Below are 12,805 nucleotides of genomic sequence, written 5' to 3' on the forward strand. Positions count from 1 at the left end.
CTAAACATACGAATCCAGAGATTCCTGAAACATTTTGCAATCTTTAGTAAATAAGCTAATTTTAGATTTTTTAAATAACGCGGATCAATCACTTCATCAGTATTCCCGAATTTAATCGCTGTTCCCTAAGGAATTTACAGCAAGAATACCTCTACCAAATTCAGTAGAAAGTCCTGGTTTGGCAACTTGTGGAATATATTTAAAATGCATACAAACAACCAACATACACAATACAATTATACCACTGCTTTGTAATTTTATCTATTAACCAAATAGCTCATTCGCCCTTAAACTAGACAATTACAAATATTCTTCTATGGTTTTATTGAGTCGAACGTTCATCCAGTCCAAGCTGATATCATCTAAATGATTGTCAAAGTCCACCAAGTTGTCGTAGGCTTTCTGTTGCAGTAGTACCATTAAAGCACTGGCTGTTCTATCTGGTGGGCTTACACTTATGTGGCTCTCATCAATTTGCTTTAAACTGCCATTGTCAAACATTTGAGCCACCTTTAACGCTGACGCATCCGGTTCTGTTGACAGTTTTGTGTTGTTAATCTGTAAAATACGGGTAATTCAGTTTAATGCTACTGAAATGCAACCAAACTTACCACAACTAAGAAAGATGGGTTGCAGTTCATGGATATCCTTTCAGAGATCTTGTGGTGGGCTTTTTCGAAACTGTTGTCCCTTAGATTTTCATTGGCGGCATAGTATCCTGCAATGACCAGGCCTTTGCTAGCCGCCAATTCATCAATCTAGCCAGTGTTGAGTAAATAAGGGTTTAACCGTGTTAATTTGGTATTACCTGCATCAACGCGATTTCCGCCATTGGGGTGAGATTAATGCAAATGTGAAATAGGGGCACGGCATCCACAAACTCCACGTCTTTGGTCTGGTGGGGCTTTGCCAGCAAAACCCCGTTTACGGCGCAATGCGGGTACTTGGCCGCGTGCAAGATTATTTTGCAGAAAGCTCGAGCGCTAAATTTCACTTCGGTCATCGTTATTAATTGTTTTCGAGTTTCTTCTTCTTTTGGTTTTACGGCCTTAAGCTGCGTTTTCGAGTTTAATTATTAATTAGAAATAACTTCTATTGATTTGTTTTTTTTTAGGATTGTTGACGTTTACTTAGAAAATAAGTGAGGTTAGATTTTATGACAGTGAATATTGGTGTTCTCTGTCTGTCACACGCCTAGAAAAAGACAGACTACAACAATTGTCAAAAGTCACTTACCACTCATAATGGCCTCTGGAGGACAGATAAGGTATTGTACACTAACATTTATCTTACACTGTTTTTTTTTTTTAACTATTTTAGATAAATAAGAAACTAGTCACGGTAGAAAAAAACACAAAAAGTGTAAGTTTATTATTCGCACTACTTAAAAAAAAAAAAAACAACACAAGCGTAAAGACACTGCCTACCAAACAGTAGGCTTAAAAAACAGTAGTAAAATGCCATGTAGCCTGTGTAATTGACTTTCTTCAGAAGAATTGCCATTTTCCCAGTACCGCATCTTTGATCGCGTCCACGTATTGGGCCGGTACCCAATAAATCCAGTAACGTGACGCTTCAGTAGGACCCAATTGAAGGCCTAATATGTGGTAATTTTCGTGGCCTTCAATCGGTTCAGAAACTACACTTTTTATCGAAGCCATCGGTAATTTTTCGGTCCTTTCCTTGGTGCCCAACCACAACTGGTCGTTTTCCAATTTGAAGGTTAACCTAACTTTACCGCCGTTTTTGTTCAACATCCCTGATAGGGGAACAGGGGGTAGACCTTCTTTGATGTTTTTAATACCTGGCATTGCGTCGTCTGGAGCTCCTTTATCCAGTACTTTTCGGTGGATTTTTTGTCGGCATAGCGGTTCTTTGGCTGTTGAGGCTTTTTCCATTTCAGCAACGTCCTGAAAACATTATGTTTGTTGCAGGGACCCATACAAATTTACTATAAAACCTACTTGTTTGCTGACTGAAGAAACAGCTAAAACATCATTCAAGGTGGAGCCTACCAACATGATTTTTGCCCCTTTTGTGATGCCTGATCCTGCTATAGTTTGACTGTCTTGCAACAAACCTTTATACATTAATTTCTGCATTGAGTCTGGTACACCTAATAAACCCTGTAGTTGTTTTTTAAATTCGGATATTAGAGCAGTTGAAGGAACACTAACGTCATACTTCTTTTTATTGTAAATCACCTAACAATCAGAAAAAATGTCCCCTAAACTAAATTTTTGCACCAAGTGTGTGGGTACCTTAATATCAATACTTTCAGTAAGTTCACTGGCCCCATTTGAAGTGCTATCCGCTTTGGAGTTGTCCTCAGTTTTGGGTATTTTACACTCGGTGGGTGCAATTGATTTGTCATCTAAAAGGTCTTCATTCTGGGTATCACTGCTAATATCACTAGGTTTCTCTTTGGTGCGTGTTTCTGAGTCCTTGTTGTCTACAACTTTTTCTACATTGTCACTCTCACTACCTGTAAAAGTTTTTCTAGTAAAGGCCAAACAGAAAAGTGAAAGTCACCGAAAATTGTTATATTAAACCGACCAATGCATAAATAATTTTAGAAAATATTGAATTAAAGTCTGTTCCTAGGATTTAAGCGGTCTAAGGGTTACGTACCTATGCATTCCATTATTCGGGCACTTTAATTGCTTCGAGAATTTATTGGAAAGGATCACTGAAATGTTTTGTTAATATTTTTTGTATTTTTGTGATGACCAGCAGGTTCAACTTTATGATTAAAATTAAACAGCTGGCTTAATGACAGCGTACAGTGACAGTTGACGTACTACTGATTGTACCAACGTTGACATTGAAAAGAAATGTATTGTTAGAGAGGTTACTTAATCGCTGTAACCTCATTCCAGAGCTGTCAGCGAGTCATGGAGAAAAGCTGCGTTAAAGTTTGAATTCCCAAAATCACAGTTTGTAAGGACAGTCAGGGACAAAATAGCGTGTAAAACCCACTTGGAGTGAGAAATGACTGTTTTAAGTACATTTTTGGAATCCTCATTAAATTTCCTACTCGTTAGCCTAAAAAACAGTACAAAATTTAGTACAGTCAGGAAGAAAAGCAGTGTCAAAATTTGAACTGCCAGGACAAATTATTAAACAACTAAAAGGTCTGTAAACCGCCAGGGTAAAAGTGGAAAATAAAACAACTGAATTATTATAGTATAAAATTAAATAATATATTCAAAGTATATAAATGAACACATTACAAAAACGTCGAAATCACGTGGGCAGTCGTAAACTTTACGAAAAAAATCGGACAAACGTTGCCAAACGTACACTGTAAATAGAACAAAAAAAAAAAAAAAAAAACAATCACTGGTCGGACTAGTAATGTGTTTTGTTCTGTTTTTATAAATAATAATAACTTAACCTAACTTAATAATTATAAACAACTGTCGCTGAAATACTGTTTAGGAACAATCGGTTCTAGGTCAGTTCAGTCCCGCTCCAAATAATGGCGTTTTCGATTGACAAGTTTAGTGCAGAACTAGTGTATCTTTGTCTATCAAATGTCCTTAAAACACTACGGCAATACACTGGGTTTGCACGAAACATCGAAAACTCTATTAGTAAAAAACAGTTGATTGACTAGAACTTGGACGGCTGCCCGACTTCTGCGGTGGAAACCGCAGATGCCGGTGATTTTCTTACAAAATGACAGAGGAAGACTGTGTTTTGGCACTTGCATGAATAAGGTGGAGGCAACGAATAGCTTTTTAACTAGAAGGGACAGCCGGTATAATTCTTTTGATGTTTTTGGCTGATCTCGGTTTACCTTTGGTAGGAAACATGTTGCCGGTTGTCTCTTAAGTTTCAGAGTCAAATATAAACTAATTTCTTATAATTGTTTACTCATTTTGAGTCAAAAAGTGTTTTAAGTTTGCCTCTTGGTCTGAGATATGGCAACGTTGTTTAACAACCCTGAATGACCAACCAATGAAACTCATCCTGATATTCAGCAATCATCAATTCGCTTACTCTTTTCAACTGTCTCTTCTGGTTAAAAAACTATTCTTTGGTGGAGGCGCGAGAATGAACCAATCTGTGAACACATTTACGCACACTCACTTAAATAAATATTACGACACAGGGAGTGGTTTATGATTTGCTATACCGAGTGATCAAACAAGACGCTTTGTATTATACAGTGTGTTTACTTTTCGATTGTTGTTTTTAGGTACGCATGTTCTGTTTTAATTTCATTTAACACTTTTAAACGACTTAAGATGTTGACGTCCATGTCCATTTTCACCGTTTCAATGCAAATTTACTGGTTTCTAAGTCAATTTTTATGAATCTAATGTCAATTAGACTCTTAAAAATTGAAAATACAGGATTTTTAAGATTATTTTCAAGGCTAAATTTTAACCTTCTGATGTCACTTTTTTTATTGGTTTAGAGTCACTTGTTGATGTCCAATTCGATTTTCAAGACTAAAGTCTTTCAGTTTGACTGTAAACTATGAAAACTGGTTACAAAAACAATTTTTAAGCCTCTCAAGTCAGTTTTTACCGTTCCAAAGTAAATATACTGGTTTCCAAGTCAATTTTCAACACCAAGTATGTCAATTTGTCTGAAAACTATGAAAACTGGTTTCCAAGACAATTTTTAAGTTTAGTTAGGTTGGTTTTATGCCTTTGAACGTAGTAACTCAATTATCTCATAAACAAAGTTGCAAATCAGAATTTTATAAAAGATACTTTCTGTTTCAACTTGAAGAAGAAAATTAAAAGAAATTGTAATTTTTAATCTGTATATGCTTCTCTTAATAATAACTTTCCTTCGTTTCAAGATTACGGTATCAGATGTGGAACACTAGCTAGTTTCTGAACACCTTATTTGATCACTCGGTACATTACAATCACTCTGTACTCATACAACACAAACATCCGTCATTTTAACCGCGTTTTAATTATAACGGAAACGCAAAATCTTTCTTATGCAGCTTTTCGCTTAAACCGTCGCGCTTTCCCGTAACCTTTACCGAACCAACCGGGTTGCAGTCGAGCTTTTTGCTCCCCCGATCCGGACGCCTCCCGATCACTCCCCCCACTTACCTCCAGCACATCGTCGTCCTCTTCGGTGGTGTAGTCGCAGCACACGCACACGTTAGGTTTGCTCCTCTTCTCCACTTTACTGTACCTGAAAGTTTCCTGGGCAAAAATCGGCTCGACTTTTTGATAAAACAGGCACGCGGTCGATTTGAGGCTTTTAAAACAAAAATCGCACGCCGGCTCTTTGATCTCGTTGTCCTGTTTGGTCGGTACGATCGTTTCTTCTTTGATCACCGGCATCGGATTGATGATACTGTGCAAACCCGGATACAGGAAACTTGTTTGGTAGGGATAGAGAAATAGATCGGTGTAGGGATGTAACAGTTTGTCGGTACGCAAAAAAAGCGGTTCCAGAAAGTGCCGATAGGAATGGACGATATTGCTAAAGGTGATATCACAGTTGAAATTGAGATCGGAACTATTATTCCTACAGTCTTCGAGGCGGCCTTGTTCACTTTTCACCTCCACGTCGTTGTAGTATTTTACCTCGTTGACCGACAAATCGGGTACTAAACACGGTCTCGAGTTGGTGTGCAACTCGAGCTGGTTCAGTTCGGTGGCGTGCCGGAAAACTGGATCGTTCGCCTTCTGGTACTTCGGTACTTTGATGCCCAACATTCGCATGATTTTTTTGAAAACCGCGTCGCACTTTCCGTTGATTTTTACGTTGGCGCAGTCGTCTTTCGGCGTCCATTGCAAATTTACTATGTACAAATTGGGACGTTTTTTTGCCGGTTTATCCATTTGCCACAACCAAGGGTATTTTTTTAATACCTTCAAGCTGGAACCTAAAAAAATGTTTAACCATAAACAAAAAAGTTGAGTTTTGTTGTTTTATTCTTGAACAATTGTATGTATGGTCCACTTTTTTTCATCACGTGGGTAGTGTCATGGATTTTTAAAATGGCATTTTCAAAGCGCTCTTCTAGTCAGAAATTTTGTTTTTGCATTTGTTTAAAGTTCTACCAAACCAAGTTGTGCCGAGTATTTTAAATAATAATTGAAATTGTTATTTCCGAGCTTGCATCTGACCAAAACCTTAGTTTGAAGAATCGGCAAAATGAACTTTTTAGGTATGATTTTGCATTAAAATAAAAGACTACAATTTATAATTTTCCTGCTTAAATTAGCTTTCAATGATAGTATGGCCGGTGGATTTGATGCTGAATTTACAGACTCCCCTTCTATGAAGGGCCTATGGTGGCTAGAGACTGACAATACAAGAACTCCTCAAATACCACCAATTAAAGAGGATTCATATGTTAAAGCTTATATTATTACCACTCATTTGTTGGAGGTTATTAATACTAGATTGCAGGCTGAGGCACTCAGTAAAGATACTGTAAGTATTCTTATTGATTGTGAAAAAATTTTTAAATTTGTGTGTGTAGGAAGTACAAATCAAGAAGAATAACCCTGAAGCCAATCTAGCCAATTCCATGAGTATGTTGAATGAAAATACAACAGACAATGGACAACAACAGACGTCAGGCGTAGGAGACCAAAGACACGGATGTTAGTGACGAATTTACTCCACAGGGGAGTTAATTAGAATTAAGAATCTGTGTCCGCCATTTATCTTTCCTCTACAATATATTCTTTATAGACAAAGGGATAGTTTTAGTGAATATCTCACACCAAAATAACCCAATCCCTACCTACACTCTAATTATAGAAATAATTCTTGTCCAGAAATGTCAAATAAAGACGCACTGATAAAAGAAGGGAACATTTTGATTTTTTTCCTGATTTCGTGTCGATTTCTACCCATCTTCCCTGTATAATGTGATATAATATACCTATCAGCATTAATTTTTCAGATACTTAACATTTTATAAGAAACTTGACAGCTGCAGCGTTTTATTGTTGGTTTCGTTTCTCTTATCAATGAATATTATTGAAAAATGCAAAATTAATTTTATCTAGACGATTTTAGAGACTTAAATTGCACTCATACACATACCTACCTAAGCAAATAATGGTGGTGGCCTCTTTCGCATTTTTACAGGCTCCCTTCCAGTTCAGGGGCCATTGCAAACTTCCCCTCTCCCCAAAATGTACTATAGTATCCATTAAAGACCCATTACAGCCGTAACACTTCCTACCAAAAGAAATTACACACTCATACACATTATACAAGTGTTAATCATTCGATAGTCCGATCAAAAAATAAGTTGACATGCATTTTATGTCATTTTCCTGAAGAACACTTCCTAAGGAAGACTTTTGACAAAAATGTCTACTTGGGTTATTGTATTTTTGACTTTAAAAGGATTCAAATCTGGTCATCTCAGGTTGAATTAATTTTTGACACTGAAAATACTCAAAAAACCGGATTTTTGGACTAATTTTTACTGACGTTCAATTTTTTAGACTATAAGTAGTGTAAAAGTGATCATTCAAGTCTTGTGAGAGTCCGCTGTAGAACAAGAAGGACTCAGTTAACAGGCACTGGCGTCTTCTGTCCTGGGTGAGAGTGTCCCCGCTGACAACGGGGCTCTTCTTGTCTTGAATTCTTCTTTCTTCGTCAGCTGGTCATCCTGGTGGAGGTCTTGCCATACTTTTGGATGATCAAGAGTATCGACCAATATCGTGGCATTTAGTGCCAAAATTTTTGACTTTCATCATTGAAAAGTCTGAAACTTAACTTACCTTGATTTTTCAGTCTCAAAGCACTAAAAACAGTCCGAATTTCTTAGAAATGCTCCAATTTTTTGCACTGATGATTATGGAAGTAAATTTAATAGCAAATAAGCTTTTCAAGACTATGGACAGTGTATAAACTGGCTTTCACGCCTGATAAATCAAAAACTTTGTGAAGAGCCTTAAAACTCAATTTTTCAGACTGAGAACAGCTTTAAAACACAAAAAATTGAATTTTTAACGCTGAAGAGTCTATTTAATAGTGACAATGCTTGAAATGTCATTTTTAAGGCCTTGGAAAATGTAAAAATTGTTTTTTAAGTCTGCTATGTCAAAAACTTGGTGAAAACAGTCTTGAAACTCGATTTCCTAAGCTGAAAGTAGGTTTAAAGCTTTAAAAATAGTTCAGAGAGAACTCGAAACTGAAAAGCAAAGTAAAAAAATTTGAAAAGTTAGTCTTTAACTCAATTTTCATGAATCTAATCTCAATATCCTGTATTTAAGACTATTTTCAAGGCTAAAATATTAAAATGTGTTTTCAAATTATGAAAACTTACTTTAAAAGCAAATTTTAAGCTTCTGATGTCACTTTTCATTGGTTCAGAGTCACTTTTTGGTGTTCAAGTCAATTTTCAAGGTTTAAATGTGTAAATTTGTATCAAAAATTCTAGAGAAAGTTGTTTTTCATGTCTACAAGTAAATTTTCAATACTAAAGTTCTTCAACTTATCTGAAAGCTATGACGACAGATTACAAAGACAGTTTTTAACCTCTCAAGTCAAATTTCAAATTTCCTGGACTAACTGTTGCTTTTGCCTTTTGTTTAAAATTACTACAATAAAGTGACATTAAAGGCCGCAACCAGCCGCTGCTTTCCTAAAATAACAGGACATAACCGTGGCCCCCTTACAAAACCATCTGTATTTTCCTTAGGAAGCATTTTTCAGGAAAATGACATAATGCATATCAACTTATTTTTCGATGGACTATCGAATGGTGAGTTGAAAGCCTACCTGTAAGTTTTGTGAGCATATCTGGCAGTGTTTTCAGTCACGTCGAACAACCTCCAATATTCTCTAGGAGGCTTACAAGTCTTACAAACTTCAATGTACATATTGCCGTGCAACTCGGATAGAGCCGTTCTGGGTAAACCCGAACGTAAATGGAGTCCGTCGCAGTTTTGCGACACAACGTATTTGAGGATTTTTTGCCGGTACAACTCATAGAGAGCCATATGAGTGTAGGTCGGTTCGGCCATCGACAAATCGTGCTCGCTGCAATACAATACATGGTTTTAGTCATGTCTTTTCATTGTTAAAATGTCAATAGTGAACCGGAAAAAACAAGTTTTACAGTTTCATGGTCACTTAGGATGGGGGGTTAAAATGAGATAGCACTGTAAACACATTGGTAAACAATGCCCCCAAAATATGTCTAAAGTAAAAAAAAAACACAACCCTGGATCCTGGGTCTAACCTAACCTAACCTAACCTTTTTTGACATTATTTGACTCAAATTGCCACCTGAAAAACATGCTTTATAGTTTCATGGTCACTTACACTTTTGTTTAAACTGTCAGTGACAAAAAGATAAAATATTTATCATAATTCCAAAATTGTAAACTTCTCTAAATATTTGATCCTAATAAACTGTTAGGTAACACTGTACAGGACCATTCCTGACTAAATGTGCATCATTTCATAAATAAAACTCACCCAACATCTCGTCCTTCTTTCAGTCTGGTCCATATCCCATCAGGACCTCGATAATCAGGAATCTTAGCAGCCGTACTGATTCCGGCCCCAGTGTACACCACCAAGTGTTGGGATTGTGCAATGGCCTGTGCCAACACTTGACACTTTTGTATCAAAACATCTTCGGGGTCTTCAAACTCCTCCAGCCGCTTCTTGATTGTCTCGCGCTTTTTCAGCCTGTGTCGGGCTTCATTTACCACCTCAGGACACTCGTCCAGAATTTTTAAGTCTTCAGGTTTCCTGTCTCCCTCAGATTTTTGTAAAATGGACGAGACCTGCACTAGTCAGTCATTTTGCGAATAAAAGCGATAGAAGACACGTACCTTTCTTAAATTGACATGTCTTTGCTCTTTGGCCCCCAGCTTCTTCGTCTGGTCGGTCGTTTGGGGCCGAAGTAGACGCACCCGTTTCGTCTCCCCGACCTCTGCGATATTGTCTCCATCCATTTATTGTACCGCAATGGGGTCAGACTAACGAGGAAAACCAGGAAACCTTGGTAATTTCCCACATCTTTTCCATTATTTATTATTTTTTACAGTTTTGTTTTCATTTTTTAATTTCTGTCAAATGTCAGTGTGTTATTAGTAGACTTCAATTTTGACAGTTCAATCAAAGTTAGTTTGACGCTAACGCTATGTGATCACGTGAGGCATCACGACATACTGAAATAGCAGTCACGTGTTGCCTAATTAACCTGAAGACAGTTATCTAATGTTTATTTTTAAATTTGTTAAAATGAGGTTATTGGTACTAACTTAACCTAATAAATTTATCACAATTTTAATTACAATTTATTTTATAATTTTCTGAATATTTCCTTTTAGTTTTTTACGTAAAACCTGTCTCCAAGTAGCAACCAAGCATGAAAATTACGGCAGAATTCAGGTTTGTGCTGAAAAGATTTGAGTAAAGCTTTTAAAACGCTCTTTATTAGGGGAGGTGCTGAGCTTTTATTTGATAACAAGAAAAACTATGATCTAGACTTGCCAGAAAGTGAAAAACCATGTAAGTTAAAGCCTAGTTTATAAAAGAAGGAGGATATTGTTTTAATTTCTACATAGAAATCTCATAAATAAACCACAAATTCATTCTGATGTTTAAACAATTGGAAATTTAACTTTGGCATTAGCTGTAAGAAAATTGCAAATGGGAATACTGCACAATAAAGGTTATTAATTTACAATTATTATTATTTATTTTAGGGACATTAGGTAGTTTGCTAATTTGGTTACGCGACAATTTACTGAAGGAACGACCTGAGTTATTTCTGCAAGATGAATCAGTGTAAGTTGCTACAAGAAAGCATATAAATGTCATGTTAGTGACTTGATTTTGACTTTTTTAGGAGACCTGGTATATTGGTTTTGGTAAATGACACTGATTGGGAACTTTTGGTATTTATATATTATTTGGAAATCACTTAAGGAAATTAGACTAAATTTGCTTTTTAGGATACAATTAATTACAAAATCCAGCCCAGGGACTCTATATTGTTCATATCCACATTGCATGGAGGCTAAATTATTAATTTTTTATTATATATGTATTTGGTGAATAATATTTTTTTACAATTATTGGTGTAATCATTGTTTTTTTTTTAATATCCATGGGTTGAGCTTTTCAGCAGTAGATTTTTCACACACTGTAGCTTGGTTTTGCTATTCTGTGTGTCCTTTCTATACAGGGTGTGTCTCTAAAATGTGAGGAAAAAAATGCTTCCACAATGTTTTTGAGGCTTTGAAAGAATGACCCCTCATGAATCTTCACTTCAATTCTGTATAAGCTGATAGAAATGTTGGTTCTCTTAAATTTTTGTATTTAACATTTTTTGGCATTTCTTGACACAAATGAACTTTATTCTATCATGGACTCACCCTGTACAATTGGGCCTAAATAGATAAAATTTAAAATGACGCCAGATGGTTTTGACAAACTTGTCAAGCATATTTAATAACCCGCCTTTGGCAAATCATTCCGTATTCACTGATGGTAACCCCACGCTACTTTGCAGCACTAGTAGGAAGTGGTACCGCAGATGGTGCGCTCTGGTACCATCGAGATTCAGTCGCGTAAAAGAACCGGCGCGAGCGGTACTTTCACTACGTCACCAAGTGAAATTCTTCGGCGCAAATTTGGGTTACAAGTGATTTTCTGTGTGATAACTGGGTGGATTACATTGTGAAATCAAGGACTATATAGTGTGGCTGAATAATTTGTCGATAATGTGGAGCTAATCTCAATTTGAGTCGTATTTTTCTGGTGGCTTTCAATAACAGTAAGTGTGTCGTTTAAGCAAGGTGGTTGATTGATTTTTTGATTTCAAGCTGGTGGATTTTTTGGCCACCCTGTATGCTTTCTTTACACCACTGGAAAGAAGAACTCAAGACGGTTAATTTAAGTGGTTCACCCTTCCTGAACTGCCAAAAATAATCGACTTACAGGGTGTTCAAATTTCAAACTGCAATTTGAACTGATTTGTAAATTGGTTGCATCAAACCAGTTTTTGCTCAATAACTCAGAAACGGTAAAAGTTACGACAAATTTGAAAGAGATCGAAAATGTTCGTAAAGAACTGCTAAACTCATTCCTGGAAGTTTCACAGTCCGTCAGTGCCTCTACTATACAGGGGGTGCACGAAAAGTGTATTGATTCAGATTGATCGGGCACCCTGTACTCAATTTTTAAGATATAATGTTTTGCTTTACAGCACTGGAAAGAGGAGCTCAAAACGATTCTTTTGAGTGGTTGAACAACTCTGAACGGTAAATTTGCGCCCATTATTAGTGAGAACTAATAAGAAGACAACCTTGCGCGATATATAGAAAAGAGACAACAACGAAAACCAGTCTTCGATCGCAAAATGCACGTGTGTTACGCGTCCATGACTGGAAAACGGGATTTTTTCTTGTTTATTTACGTTCTTTCTCTGTTAGGATATTTCGATCGAGGTTTTATAATAATTAGATACTGCCAACCAATAGAATAAGCGGCTTTTAGTACGCTCTAGCGCTCTCTTTTTGTACTATACAATAAATACACAAAATTCTAGTCCAGCTACACTGTTGTATTTCATGTCAAATATCTCGGTTATTTGTAATTTTTGAAAGAAAATTGTATGCAGGCAAATGAAAGCTAAAATCACGTGGTACATTTTGACGTTTGAACGAAATTTGTAGTTGTCATATTACCCAAGTTAGGAGCTGTCAAAATGTGACAACTTTAATATTTCTAGTACAATTAAAGGTAATATTTGATATCTCAGAAATGTGTCACAAATATCTCAAAAATTGCAAAATTAAGAACAAAAATCTAAATACATTTTAAAACA

General features: G+C 36.4%; 5 protein-coding genes across 10 annotated transcripts in view; 2 read left to right on the forward strand and 3 right to left on the reverse strand.

Annotated features, from left to right (window-relative positions):
• CalpC (calpain C) overlaps positions 1–12,805 on the forward strand; it is a 66,700-nt gene that overhangs the window by 34,592 nt on the left and 19,303 nt on the right. Inside the window, exons 3-5 of one of the 4 annotated variants that reach the window (XM_081983169.1) lie at positions 1,115–1,267; positions 10,302–10,362; positions 10,412–10,482. The exons of 1 other annotated variant lie outside the window; for it this stretch is intronic. In XM_081983169.1, the coding sequence (XP_081839295.1) occupies positions 10,340–10,362; positions 10,412–10,482 (94 nt within the window). In that variant the 5' untranslated portion in view covers positions 1,115–1,267; positions 10,302–10,339. Of the gene's footprint in view, positions 1–1,114; positions 1,268–9,835; positions 9,974–10,301; positions 10,363–10,411; positions 10,483–11,489; positions 11,753–12,805 lie in introns of those variants that run through there. 2 more of the 4 variants (XM_081983170.1, XM_081983171.1) reach the window with 2 other exon arrangements.
• Positions 178–1,180, reverse strand: EMC8-9 (ER membrane protein complex subunit 8/9). The gene is made up of 4 exons (XM_081983275.1): positions 1,059–1,180; positions 809–1,014; positions 612–758; positions 178–558 (listed from the first exon to the last, which is right to left on the reverse strand). The coding sequence occupies exons 2-4, from the start codon at positions 1,001–1,003 to the stop codon at positions 301–303; spliced, it is 600 nt and encodes a 199-aa protein (XP_081839401.1). The 5' UTR covers positions 1,004–1,014; positions 1,059–1,180; the 3' UTR covers positions 178–300.
• Positions 1,337–2,788, reverse strand: LOC145731447 (ubiquitin domain-containing protein UBFD1-like). The gene is made up of 4 exons (XM_081983250.1): positions 2,632–2,788; positions 2,262–2,485; positions 1,965–2,204; positions 1,337–1,910 (listed from the first exon to the last, which is right to left on the reverse strand). Exons 1-4 carry the CDS (start codon positions 2,642–2,644, stop codon positions 1,488–1,490), a joined length of 900 nt encoding a protein of 299 aa, XP_081839376.1. The 5' UTR covers positions 2,645–2,788; the 3' UTR covers positions 1,337–1,487.
• On the reverse strand, positions 3,179–10,027 carry Sirt7 (sirtuin 7). Of its 3 annotated transcripts, none has more exons than XR_014178795.1 (6): positions 9,801–10,025; positions 9,439–9,752; positions 8,737–8,997; positions 7,049–7,182; positions 4,433–5,869; positions 3,179–4,396 (listed from the first exon to the last, which is right to left on the reverse strand). XR_014178795.1 is itself a non-coding variant. In XM_081983186.1 (6 exons), exons 1-6 carry the CDS (start codon positions 9,921–9,923, stop codon positions 3,230–3,232), a joined length of 1,692 nt encoding a protein of 563 aa, XP_081839312.1. In that variant the 5' UTR covers positions 9,924–10,027; the 3' UTR covers positions 3,179–3,229. The 3 variants fall into 3 exon arrangements, 2 of the variants coding, with proteins under 2 accessions (XP_081839312.1, XP_081839311.1); XM_081983186.1 differs by having other exon boundaries at positions 3,179–3,304; positions 5,085–5,869; positions 9,801–10,027; XM_081983185.1 differs by having other exon boundaries at positions 3,179–5,869.
• On the forward strand, positions 5,935–6,690 carry LOC145731472 (uncharacterized). Its single transcript, XM_081983283.1, has 3 exons — positions 5,935–6,154; positions 6,212–6,423; positions 6,473–6,690. The coding sequence occupies exons 1-3, from the start codon at positions 6,142–6,144 to the stop codon at positions 6,599–6,601; spliced, it is 354 nt and encodes a 117-aa protein (XP_081839409.1). The 5' UTR covers positions 5,935–6,141; the 3' UTR covers positions 6,602–6,690.

The sequence above is a fragment of the Ips typographus genome, linkage group LG7 (genome assembly GCF_016097725.1).
Source record: "Ips typographus isolate SLU linkage group LG7, UJ_Ityp_2.0, whole genome shotgun sequence".
Classification (NCBI taxonomy): domain Eukaryota; kingdom Metazoa; phylum Arthropoda; class Insecta; order Coleoptera; family Curculionidae; genus Ips; species Ips typographus.